The sequence below is a fragment of the Melospiza melodia genome, chromosome 29 (genome assembly GCF_035770615.1).
Source record: "Melospiza melodia melodia isolate bMelMel2 chromosome 29, bMelMel2.pri, whole genome shotgun sequence".
NCBI classification, from domain to species: domain Eukaryota; kingdom Metazoa; phylum Chordata; class Aves; order Passeriformes; family Passerellidae; genus Melospiza; species Melospiza melodia.
Window position 1 is genome coordinate 3,807,153 of NC_086222.1, and position 12,030 is coordinate 3,819,182.

The 12,030-nt window shown below is 42.1% G+C and overlaps 1 protein-coding gene across 6 annotated transcripts in view; it reads left to right on the plus strand.

Moving 5' to 3' along the window:
- The window catches only part of GRAMD1B (GRAM domain containing 1B), a 124,836-nt gene that overhangs the window by 99,137 nt on the left and 13,669 nt on the right, over positions 1-12,030 (plus strand). For all 6 annotated transcript variants that reach the window (XM_063178252.1, XM_063178253.1, XM_063178256.1 and 3 more), the window contains 9 exons: positions 751-846; positions 1,152-1,232; positions 4,153-4,268; positions 5,461-5,617; positions 6,172-6,361; positions 7,723-7,866; positions 8,961-9,079; positions 10,581-10,723; positions 11,774-11,877. In XM_063178252.1, coding sequence (XP_063034322.1) covers positions 751-846; positions 1,152-1,232; positions 4,153-4,268; positions 5,461-5,617; positions 6,172-6,361; positions 7,723-7,866; positions 8,961-9,079; positions 10,581-10,723; positions 11,774-11,877 — 1,150 coding nt within the window. The remainder of the gene's footprint in view (positions 1-750; positions 847-1,151; positions 1,233-4,152; positions 4,269-5,460; positions 5,618-6,171; positions 6,362-7,722; positions 7,867-8,960; positions 9,080-10,580; positions 10,724-11,773; positions 11,878-12,030) is intronic.

The window sequence follows — 12,030 nt, forward strand, 5'->3', positions numbered from 1 at the left end:
CTTTTAACCCCCTGTGTTCTCAGAGGTGTATCCATGTCCTCAGTGATCACACCAGGTGCCCATATTCAAATCTGAGCACTCATTGGTTTGACCACAGCTCCCAAAACCTCACTTCCTTTTCAAACCAGGACACTGGGAGACACTTGTGAGGCTTCCCAGTGCTGCCAACCATGGGGTTGTGCCCACATTGGCCTTGGAAAGGCTTTTCTGCTGCCTTTGTCATGATTTTCCCCCTTTCCTGATATTTTTTCCCTGCCTGGGAGACACTGGTGAGATTGTCCCACTGCTGCCAGCCCCGGAGCTGTGCTCAGATTGGCTTTGGAAGGGCTTTTTTGCTGCCTTTCTCATTAATTTCTCCCTTTCCTGGTGTTTTGCCCTGCCTGGGAGACACTGGTGAGGCTTTTCTGCTGCCTTTCTCTTGAATTTCCCCCTTTCCTGGTGCTTTTCCATGCCTGGCGAAGCTTTCCCGCTGCTGGCAGCCTTGGGGCTGTGCCCACATTGGCTTTTCTTCTGCCTTTCTCATTATTTTCTTCATTTCCTGGTGTTTTTCCCTGCCTGGGAGACACTGGCGAGGTTTTTCTTCTGCCTTTCTCTTGAATTTCCCCCTTTCCTGCTCTTTTTCCCTCCCTGGTGATGCTCTCCCACTGCTGTTAACCCCGGGGATCTGCTCACACTGACTTTGGAAGGGTTTTTCTGCTGCTTTTCTCATTATTTTCTCCCTTTCCTGGTGTTGTTCCCTGCCTGCTGCAGCTGACAGTTCGCTTGAAGGACATCTGCTCCATGACCAAGGAGAAGACAGCCCGGCTCATTCCCAATGCCATCCAAGTTTGCACTGACACTGAAAAGGTAAATCCCACATGGATGAGGCTGGCAGGGCACTTAGAAGGGTGTGTGTGGGGTTTTTCCAAGCTGGGAAAAGGACTGGGAGCAGGGATTGTGCTGAGCTGGAGCTCAGGTGTGGGGCCAGGTGAAATATCCAGGTTTTACAGCAGCACATCTCTCACAGAGCTGTTTCAGTGCTCACTCCCTGGTGAGAGCCTCTCCATGAGCTCACTCCAGCTGGAAAGTGACCCCAAACAGCTTTATTGTGTTCTTCACCTGTTTTTTGGCTTTTTCTGAGCTGAGTTTTCTCTCTCTCTCTCCCCATCCAGCACTTTTTTACCTCCTTTGGGGCCCGGGACAGGACGTACATGATGATGTTCAGACTCTGGCAGAATGCTCTGCTTGACAAGGTACAGAGGGATGGATGGAAGGGTGGGGATGGATGTGGGCAGGAGCATCACTTCTGGCAGAAAAAACACCCAGGGACAGCAAACACAAGTGTTTGGGCAGAAGGGACAGCAAATAAAAGTGGTTTTGGGCAGTAAGGACATTAAACACAAGTGGTTTTGGGCAGTAGGGACATTAAACACAAATGTTTAGGCAGAGCAGGCTCATAACTGCAGAGGCAATTCCCTCTTTTTGCAGGGAATTTTTTTTCTGGGGTTAGTCACCCATTTTCTGAGGTAAATCCCCAATTTTCTGGGGGAAATCACCCATTTTTCTGAGGTAAATCACCTGTTTTCTGGTGTTAATTACCCATTTTCTGGAATAAATCACTGATTTTCTGGGGTGGGTGAATCACACAGTAGGTGCCACTCTGCCTCTGCTGAGGACTCAGGGTCTCAGGAGGGAATTTTGGGGTTTTTTTGGAAGTCTGTAATTCCACAGTGGAGCAGCCCTCAAGAAAGCAGCAGGGATAACTCAGTGTGCAGGCAGAGCTCTCAGTAAATCTGTGCTCCAAGATTGTGGAGGTCCAGATAGGACACAAAATGAGTGTTCAGGGCATCCCAAATCCAAGTGAGGGCAGTTGTTTAGTCAGAGCAGGCTCCTTTGTGCAGGGAATTTTTTTTTTCTGGGGTTAAACACCCATTTTCTGGAATAAACCACCTATTTTCTGGGGGAAATCACCCATTTTCTGGGGTAAATCACACAGTAGGTTCCACTCTGCCTCTGCTGAGGAATCAGGGTCTCCAGAAGGAATTTTATTTTTTTTTAAAGTTTGTAATTCCACAGTGGAGCAGCCCTCAAGAAAGCAGGACAGAAAATGAGTGTTCAGGGCATCCCAAATCCAAGTGAGAGCAGTTGTGGGTGCAGGGTGCACTGGGTGAGGGCTCAGTGGGTTGGATTTTAAAATAAATCTGTTCCTGCTGTGCCAGAGACCCTGCAAACCCTTGATTTAATTTGAGTATCTGTTCCACAGCATGGAGGGGATTTCTGGCCCTGATTTCCAGCATTTTGGGGTGTCCTGGCTGGAATTCAGGCCCTGCTGGAGGAAGGAGGCACCAGGAATACCCTGTCCCAAAATTTAGAGTAGGATTTAGGGGCAGAAAGGATCACCTTGCCTGTGGTTGTAACCTGAGCAGCTTTTGGAGCTCCAAATGGAATTCAGTGCCCTTGCTGTCGAGGTCAAGGCAACAGGGAACTGAGAGAGGGGCTGATAAACACAGGAAACACTTCCAGAGCTCTTTTTTCCAAATGTGGGATGCAGGAAAAGGGGAGAAAAAGCTGAGTGCAGTTTTCCTGATAAGACATGGGTGTGAGTTATTGTGTGTGGGAAGGAGGAGAAGCAGGAAGATTTCTCTGGATGAAAATTCCTCATTAGAGGTTTTTTTTCCCCCTCCATATTTTTGGTTGCTGCTGTGAGGAACTAGATTAAAAAATTCCTGCCTTATCCCATGCAGTTACTATGGAAAAAAATTCAAGCCAGCAACTCAGAAGAAGTTCACTGGGTTTGTTTCCCCTCATTACCAAGAAATCTTTGTTGTTGGTCATAAGTTTTTAGGGGTAAAAATCCCCTTTCATCCCTGTAGCACGTCTTTAAATCACAAGTTTAAATCACAAGCCCCATTTTTCAGAGCCTCGTGTCACAGTCATGCTGATCACTGACCTGCATCCCTAAAAGCTGGGCTTTTTTCAGTGGTCTGGAAAATTATTTTCTCTTTTTTACTTTTTTTTTTTTTTTTTAACTTTTTACAGGAGTGTCTGGTGACACCAACTCCTTTTGATTCCAAACTGCAGCAGGAAATGTTTTTCTTCATTGCTTTAGATAATTTGGGTTATTTTTTAATAGATTGTTTTAGATAATTTTCCCTGCAGCTGGGATTCTTCAGGCAGCTTTAATTTAACAAAAAGTTGAAGAGAGGGGGGGAAAAAAACCTCATAAAATCTTGGGGTTTGATGGAGCAGCAGACATTGAATGGGAAAGGATCAGTGGAGGGAAATGCAGGGTTAGAGCTTCCTTTAGGACATTCCATTTCCCATTATTGGGAAATCTCATCCATATTTTAATAATAACATAATCAAACATTGAATATTGCATATATTACATATATATTACACAGATATATATATATAATTGCATATTTATTATTGAATAATATATATATAAGATTATATATTATATATATTGTATATAAAATATATTCTACATATATTTTAGACATTACATATACTATGTAAAATTATATGTAACATTATCTATAACTGTATAATTTAAAATATTTATAATATTTATAATAATATATATTTATTATGGGATATTTATAATATTTATTATGGGATATTATATTTATAACAAAATCATAATTACATATATTTATATAACATATTAAGAATACATTCTTTTAAAAGTAACATTTAAATATAAACAAATAAGTAATTGATATTTAAAATTGTTACTGTAATATATGAAAATTATATATTTATAAATATGTCAATACCGTTGTTATCATATTTATATTTTGCATATTAATATCTTTATATACATATAGAATTATATATAAATATAGAAATTAAATATAAATATAGATAAAATGTAGCTATAAATATAAATATAAATATAAATATAAATATAAATATACAAAGTATGAATATAAACATGCAAGTATATATAAAATTAAGTAATAAAAATTAAATATTAATGATAATAAACTCCATAAAATGGAATTTCACAGAGCTGAGCCCACAGAAAGGCTCTCACCTAAAGGCTCAGAATCTCTCAGTTCTTTCAGGGCAAGGAATGTCCTCCTGGCAGTGACAATTCCAGATAATTTCAGTGTGTTTTGGCATTTTTGGCTGCACATTGGTGATTTTTTTGTGTCCCTGTTGCAGCCCCTGTGCCCCAAGGAGCTCTGGCACTTTGTCCACCAGTGCTACGGCAACGAGCTGGGGCTGACCAGCGACGACGAAGACTACGTGCCTCCTGATGATGACTTCAACACCATGGGGTGAGAGGGGAGGGAGCACAGGGGGTCCCAGGGGAGCAGGGGGTGCTGCATGCCCCAAAAGCTGCCTGTGCTGGCACATCTGGGACCTGGCACAGGTGCTGCATGCCCCAAAAGCTGCCTGTGCTGGCACATCTGGGACCTGGCCGAGCTGTGGCTCTGGAATGTGTGAAGCCTAAAAACCTGGAGGTGGAGGGTTCCTCATGGAAGCTGGTGATGCCTTCTGAAGGATGGCCTAGAACAGAGTTAAAGAATAAAGCAGGGATTTATTAAAAGGATCTCCTCAATGGATGCACCTTGGGCAGCACAAGGGCTGCACCCGAGATGGACCAAAATGGTCCCAAAATGAACCCAAGATGAACCCAAATGGTCCCAAAATGAACCCAAGATGAACCCAAATGGTCACAAAATGAACCCAAGATGAACCCAAATGGTCCCAAAATGAACCAAAACGGTGCCAAAATGAAGCCAAGGTAAACCCAAAATGATCACACAATGGACCCAAGATGAACCCAAAATTGTTCCAAAATGAACCCAGGATGAGCCCAAATGGTCCCAAAACGCACGAGCGCTCACGGGGTCTCTCACTTCTCTAAGTTCTGCTCCATTTGCATCTTGCAGTTCATTGTCCCATTCCAGCTTTAGGTTATCAAGTCCCCTCCTTGTTTTTCTCTCTTCAGTCCGTGTTGTTTGTGCTCTTGGGCCTTGTATTGATTGTTCTTGGTCCCCAAGGACAAGGGAACCAAGGACAATTGGTCAATTGTCAACAATTGCTTCTCAATTCCTAGAGAAGGAATTGGAATTGTTTTGTCTCCCTGCTCTGTGCAGAGAGCTCACCAACGCTTATATGAAGCTCGGAACTGCACATTAATAATCTGAAAAATAGAAAAGCTAAAACTTAAGGCACCACTGGGAGGGAGTGCAATGCCTGCTGAGCCAGCTGAGCAATTCTAGAAATTCCAAAGCACCCTGGTCACAAGGCCAGGCAGTGTTGCATGGCCAGAAAATGCTGATGCTTGTCAATCCCTGTATAAACACCCAAAAAACTGGGGCTTGCTCTCCCCTGCACTGAGCCATTCCTGCCTCTGGACAGCCTGGAGACCTCATAGAAACATTCTCACTTGCTCTGTGTGTGCAGCTGTAGCTGTTGTGAGAGGGGTAACCATAAAAACCTGTGTTCTCTGTGGCGTCCCAGCTACTGCGAAGAAATCCCCGTGGAGGAGAATGAAGTCAACGACAGCTCCTCCAAGAGCAGCATGGAGGCCAAGCCCGAAGCCAGCCCTCAGCTGCCAAAGAAATCTGTCACTGCCAGCACCCTGACCTCCACAGGCAGCAGTGAAGCCCCAGCCTCGGTGAGTGTTCTCCCTCCCCTGGCAGCAGGGATTTGTTTTCCCTGAAATTCAGCACCCCGTGGGTCATATGAGGTTTGTTCGTCCTCCAGCTCTTGCACTGCTGCTGATTTCAGTCCTTGGGCAGTGATTATGTCACTGGGACTCTCAGCAGCAAGAGCATTTTTCTTTCTGTACTTCTGGATGAAAAGTTTTGGACATAAAAGGGTTATAATTTCTTCCCTGCCTTCAGTAAATACTGTGTACCCTCCTGGAATTATGGCAGAGCAGACCTTGTTCAGATATTACTTCTTTTAGGTTCTTTTAGCCAAAACCAGTGTTGGACACTATTGTGCTTGTCTGAACAAAAATCCTGGTGGTGCTCAAACCTTGAACACTGATTTTTTGAGAGGAGGTTTTACAAACACTGTATAGCAATTGTCCTCCTCTCTCTATTTAATTTACAGATGTGTCAAGGGCAAATATTCAGAGATTGGCTCACAGATGTGAGGTTTTTTTGAAACAAAGCCCATTTCCAGGTGCTGATCTTGCCTTGTTGTGCCCTGTCCTTGCTGCAGTTCGATGGAGTGCTCCCAGAGGAGGAGGAGGCAGTGGCAGAGAGTCCTGTGGAGAAGGACCTTGGCATTGCCAACATCATGGGAGAGAAAATCGACATCATTGGCCCTGTGAACTCCCCCTCCTTGGACTTTAATGACAACGAGGACATTCCCACAGAGCTCAGTGACTCCTCAGACACCCACGATGAAGGTAATGGGGAAAGGCCACTCCACCAGGGCTCCTCCCAGCCTTATCCAATCTCTCCTGTGGGGGAATGGAGTGGTGACTGCTGAAATCTTTTCCTGGACCCTGGAGATGCAAAGAACTCCCATTGTGGGCTGCAGAAAGTGAATGTGCCTAAAAATTTTAGGATGCGCCTAAAAACTTTAAGGTGTGCCTAAAAATTTCAGGATGAGCCTAAAAATTTCAGGATGAGCCTAAAAATTTTAGGATGTGCCTAAAATGATGAATTATCCCTTCCCTATGTAATTAATGATCCCTTTTCGTGTCCCAACTTCTTGCCCTGGGATCAGTGCAGGAAAATGGTTGTGTTGCTTTGTGAAGGCTGGCCTAGAATAGGGGCTGGACAGTTAAAGAATAAAGCAGGGATTTATTAAAAGGCCTCCATGGATGCACCTTGGGCAGCACAAGAGCCCAGCCAGGGCTGCACCCAAGGTGAACCAAAATGGTCCCAAAATGAACCCAAGATGAACAAAAATGGTCCCAAAATGAACCCAAGATGAACAAAAATGGTCCCAAAATGAACCCAAGATGAGCCAAAATGGTCCCAAAATGCACCCAAAGATGAACCAAAATGGCCCCACAATGAACTCAAGATGAACCAAAATGGTCCCAAAATGAACCCAAGGTGACCCAAAATGGTCCCAAAATGCACCCAAAGATGAACCAAAATGGCCCCACAATGAACTCAAGATGAACCAAAATGGTCCCAAAATGAACCCAAGGTGACCCAAAATGGTCCCAAAATGAACCCAAGGTGAACCAAAATGGCCCCAAAATGCACCCAAGGTGAACCAAAATGGCCCCAAAATGCACCCAAGGTGAACCCAAAATGGTCCCAAAATGAACCCAAGATGAACCAAAATGGTCACAAAATGGTCCCAAGATGACCCAAAATGGCCCCAAAATGCACGAGCGCTCCCGGGGTCTCTCCTTGGGATCAGTTCTGCTCCATTTGCACCTTGCAGTTCATTGTCCCATCCCAGCTTTAGCCCAGGCAGTCCCACCCTGCTTGTTTTTCTCTCTCCAGCCCACGGTGTTTGTGCTCCTGGGCTGAGATTTGGATCACTTGTCCTTGGTGCCCAGCTGGAGCAGGAATTGTTTTGTCTCCCTGCTCTGTGCACAGAGCTCACCATGCCCTGATGTGAACCCAGACCCACACACTAAAGCAGCACAGAATGTGAGAAATAGAAAATCCAACAACCTGAGGCAGCAGTTGAGGTCCCTCCTTTAGGTTCCTTCTGAAACACTGAGCTCCTGGTGCTGTGGAAGCACAGTTCCCATCACCCTGGAGGGTCATGGCTGGACCTTGAAGCTCTCTTTGCCCACAGGGGAGGTCCAAGCCTTTTATGAGGACCTGAACGGCCGCCAGTACGTGAACGAGGTGTTCAACTTCAGCGTGGACAAGCTCTACGACCTGCTCTTCACTGACTCCCAGTTCCAGAGGGACTTCATGGAGCAGCGCCGCTTCTCTGGTGAGACAGAGTGGAAATTTTCCAGAGTTTTGGAAATTTTTTCCAGAATTTTCCATTTTGATTTAGGTGAAATGTACATCTTTGAGTTAAGTCTGTAGTTTGAGAGCACAGCTGTTTAGTCTGCCTGTTCTTGGAAAAAGCTTTTGCTCAGAGAAACTGCTTCAGTGAAGGAGAGAGATAAAGAGGGGAAACAGAGATCAGGTCAACCTGACCTACAGGAATTCTTTCTGATAAAGAAGAATTAGTGGCAAATGTCATACAAAATTTGTAAAGTGAATATGTATGAACCTATGTGAAATATAGGTATGAACCCAATTGTGAAATTGCATGCATGTGTATTTGAGAGGGGGATAAAAAAGGATCTGGAGTTCACAGAGGCACCCTTGTCTTTTAGAGAGAGGAATCTCCACATGTGTCCAGCGCTGTAATAAACATACTGGTTTTACAACTTTCACAAAATTGTGGAGTTTGTTTGCTTCTGCAAAACACTGGGGAGCTGCTGCTGCTGCTGCTGCTGGACCTGCCAAGGGGCTGCAGGGCAAGGGCTCTGCCCTGGAGCTACAGTTTTGTCTGCTTGGGTGACATTCTGAGCAGATTTTGTCCAATTGGCCACGCTGTCCCATGTTGGTGGTAACCAAGGGCAGGCAGGACCTGTGTGCCCATCTGGTTTCATTTTCTAACAGCTGGAATAGTTTTTTTTATGGAAAAAGCTGATTTTCTTGTTTTTTGTCATCACCTAAGGCCTGATCTTCTGTTCAAGGCTTAACAGTGTGAGGGAATAGCTCCACACCTGACATGGCAAAACTGCAGAGAATCCCTTGGCATGTCATAGTCCTTTCCCTGTAACTGTAGGTTTGCTGAAGGAGATAAATTCCCAGCTTCTCTCCCTTTTCCTGCACTTGAAAGAAGGGAAAATACTCACATTTAGCACGGGAGCCCTTGGTTTCACACTCAGCTGAGCTCTAGAGCAGCCAGGCTCCCCAAGGGGAAGGAAATCCCATCCCCAGCTTGGTTATATGGCTGTGCCTTTCCCCAGGGACTGACCAGAGATCCCTCCCCAGCTCCTTGACTGGAATGTTGTTTTCTCCTCTCAGACATCATCTTTCACCCCTGGAAGAAGGAGGAAAACGGCAATCAGACCAGAGTGATCCTGTACACCATCACCCTCACCAACCCTCTGGCCCCCAAAACTGCCACAGTCACTGAGACTCAGGTGAGGGACACTGGAGCAGAGCTGCCCTGGTGTCACTGTCACATTGTCTGGAAAAATCCCCTTGCCCAGGATTGTTCTCCTGGGAAGCTGAGAACTCTCAGAGAGAAATGAAAACAACAATATCTGATTTGCTTCTCCTGTGTTTTGCTGCTTTGGAATGTGGTTTGGACATTTTTTACCAACTGGTCATTGTTTGATTGGTTTCATGTGAATTGTTTTGACTTAATGGCCAATCACAGTCCAGCTGTGTCTTAAAATAATAAATTTGCCATCTTTAATATAATATAGTATCTTAAAATAATTCTTTAATATAGTATAGTATCTTAAAATAATAAATTAGCGCTCTATAATGTATTATCTTAAAAGAATTCTTTAATATAATATAGTATCCTAGGAAAATAAATTATCCATCTTGAATATAATATAGTATCTTAATATAATTCCTTATTATAATATAGTATCTCAAAATAATTCTCTAATATAATATAGTATCTTAAAATAATAAATTAGCCTTCTAAAATATAATATAGTAATTCTTTAATATAGTATCTTAAAATAATAAATTAGCCTTCTAAAATATAATATAGTAACTTAGAATAATTCCTTAATATAATAGAGTATCGTAAAAGAATAAATTAGTCTTTAATATAATATAGTAGTTCTTTAATATAGTATCTTAAAATAATAAATTAGCCTTCTAAAATATAATATAGTATCTGAGAATAATTCTTTAATATAATATAGTATCTTAAAATAATAAATTAGCCTTCTAAAATATAGTATAGTATCTTAGAATAATTCTTTAATATGATATAGTATCTTAAAATAATAAATTAGCATAATATAACATAACATAATATAACATAACATAACATAACATAATATAATATAATATAATATAATATAATATAATATAATATAATATAATATAATATAATATAATATAATATAATATAATATAATATAATATAATATAATATAATATAATATAATATAATATAGCATCTTAAAATAATAAATTAGCCTTCTTTAATGAATATAGTAATTCTTTAATATAGTGTCTTAAAATAATAGATTACCCTTCTTTAATATAGTATCTTAAAATAATTCTTTAATATAATAGAGCAACTTAAAATAATAAATTAGCCTTCTTTAATATAATATGGTATCTTAAAATAATTCCTTAATATAATAGAGTAACTTAAAATAATAAATTAGCCTTCTTCAATATAGTATAGTAATTCTTTAATATAGTATCTTAAAATAATAAGTTAGCCTTCTTCAATATAATATAGTATCTTAAAATAATTCTCTAATACAATATGGTAATAAAATAATAAATATATTATTTTATTATTTTTATTTATATATATATATATATATATATATATATTATTTATATATTATAAATAAATATATAAATAAATAAAAATAATAGCTTAGCCTTCTGAGAGCTCCCCCAGCCTGGGCACCCAGCATGTTCCCTGCTCTTTCCCTGCAGACGATGTACAAGGCCAGCCAGGAGAGCGAGTGCTATGTCATCGATGCCGAGGTGCTGACCCATGACGTCCCCTACCACGATTATTTCTACACCATCAACCGCTACACCTTGACTCGCGTCGCCAGAAACAAAAGCCGGCTCAGGTACCTCTCCTGGGAGGGAATGATGAGCAAAAAGCACCTTTGGGAGGGGGGTTTGGGTGTTAGAGAGATTGAAATAAACAAAATTTCTTTGTTTATTTCTTCTTTTTTTTTTTTTAATTTTTTAATGCTGTCTTTCCCAGCCAGCATTAAACACCTTTGGTTTATCTCCTGGAGTTCTGTGCTCCCTTCTCTCCTTTCCCCTGGGTTTTGCCCTTGCTTAGCCAAACTCTGATTTGGGAATCCTAAAGGCAGGTCTGGAACCTGTATGGGACAGTGACAATCAGGACACAGGCAGCTGTGCAAGAAGAGAGGACTCAATACCTACAAGAGAAGAAACCCAACAAGTGTTTTTATTTTTTTTATTTTTAATTTTTTTTTTTTAATTTTTTTCACTTCAGGGGTGATTTTTTTTACAGTTTACAGATTTTTAATGACACATAGAAACTCTGTGTGTGGCTAATTTAAAACAAGTGATTTAATTGCTGACACACCAGCTGCTGTGAGGGACAATGTGCAGAGCCCTCTGAGAGTCATGGGCTCAGTTTCTGTGAGGATTTTGTCACATCCTCCTTGTCCTGTTGTTGGGACATTCCTGTCACCAAGAGAAGGGGCAGGATTTTCACCTGCTGGGTTGACATCAGTGCAGAGGAGTTACAGCTGCATCAGGGAGAGGATTTACAGATTTTTCTTGCCTCTCTTTTGGATGCAGAGGTTTGCAGAGCCTGTTATCATTTTCAGACTGTGATAAGCACAGGATGAACTTCTGGGGACTAAACAGAGGAACTGGGTACTGGGCAAAGCTATATCCCTGTGATTTCACTAATTATAATCCAAATGTCTGCCAAATGGCCCTGGAGTGCTCTTGGGAGAGGCTCTTCCTGCCTTTGGAAGGATTTTTCCAGCAGTGCTTCTCCTCTGGAAGCATGAAGGGCTGAGAGCATTCCAGAGATAACAGTGTGCATGATTATTTCCTGGATTTACACTGACAAAGATTGGGAATTGACATCAGCACCAGGGGAATGAGTGACCTGTTCCTGCTCCTCCTCACAGGGTTTCCACAGAATTGCGCTACAGGAAGCAGCCGTGGGGGCTGGTGAAATCCTTCATTGAGAAGAATTTTTGGAGCGGCCTGGAGGATTATTTCCGTCACTTGGGTAAGAGTGGCGCTGACAGTGGCACTCAGGTTTCCCTGGGAGTGGGCAGCCTGAGCCAGCCTTGGGGTGGCTTACAAAAAGGGCTACCACAGCTTGGAATAAATGACCTGCTGGAATTAATCAGGGCAGCAAATCCTGCTCCCTGGCAGGCAG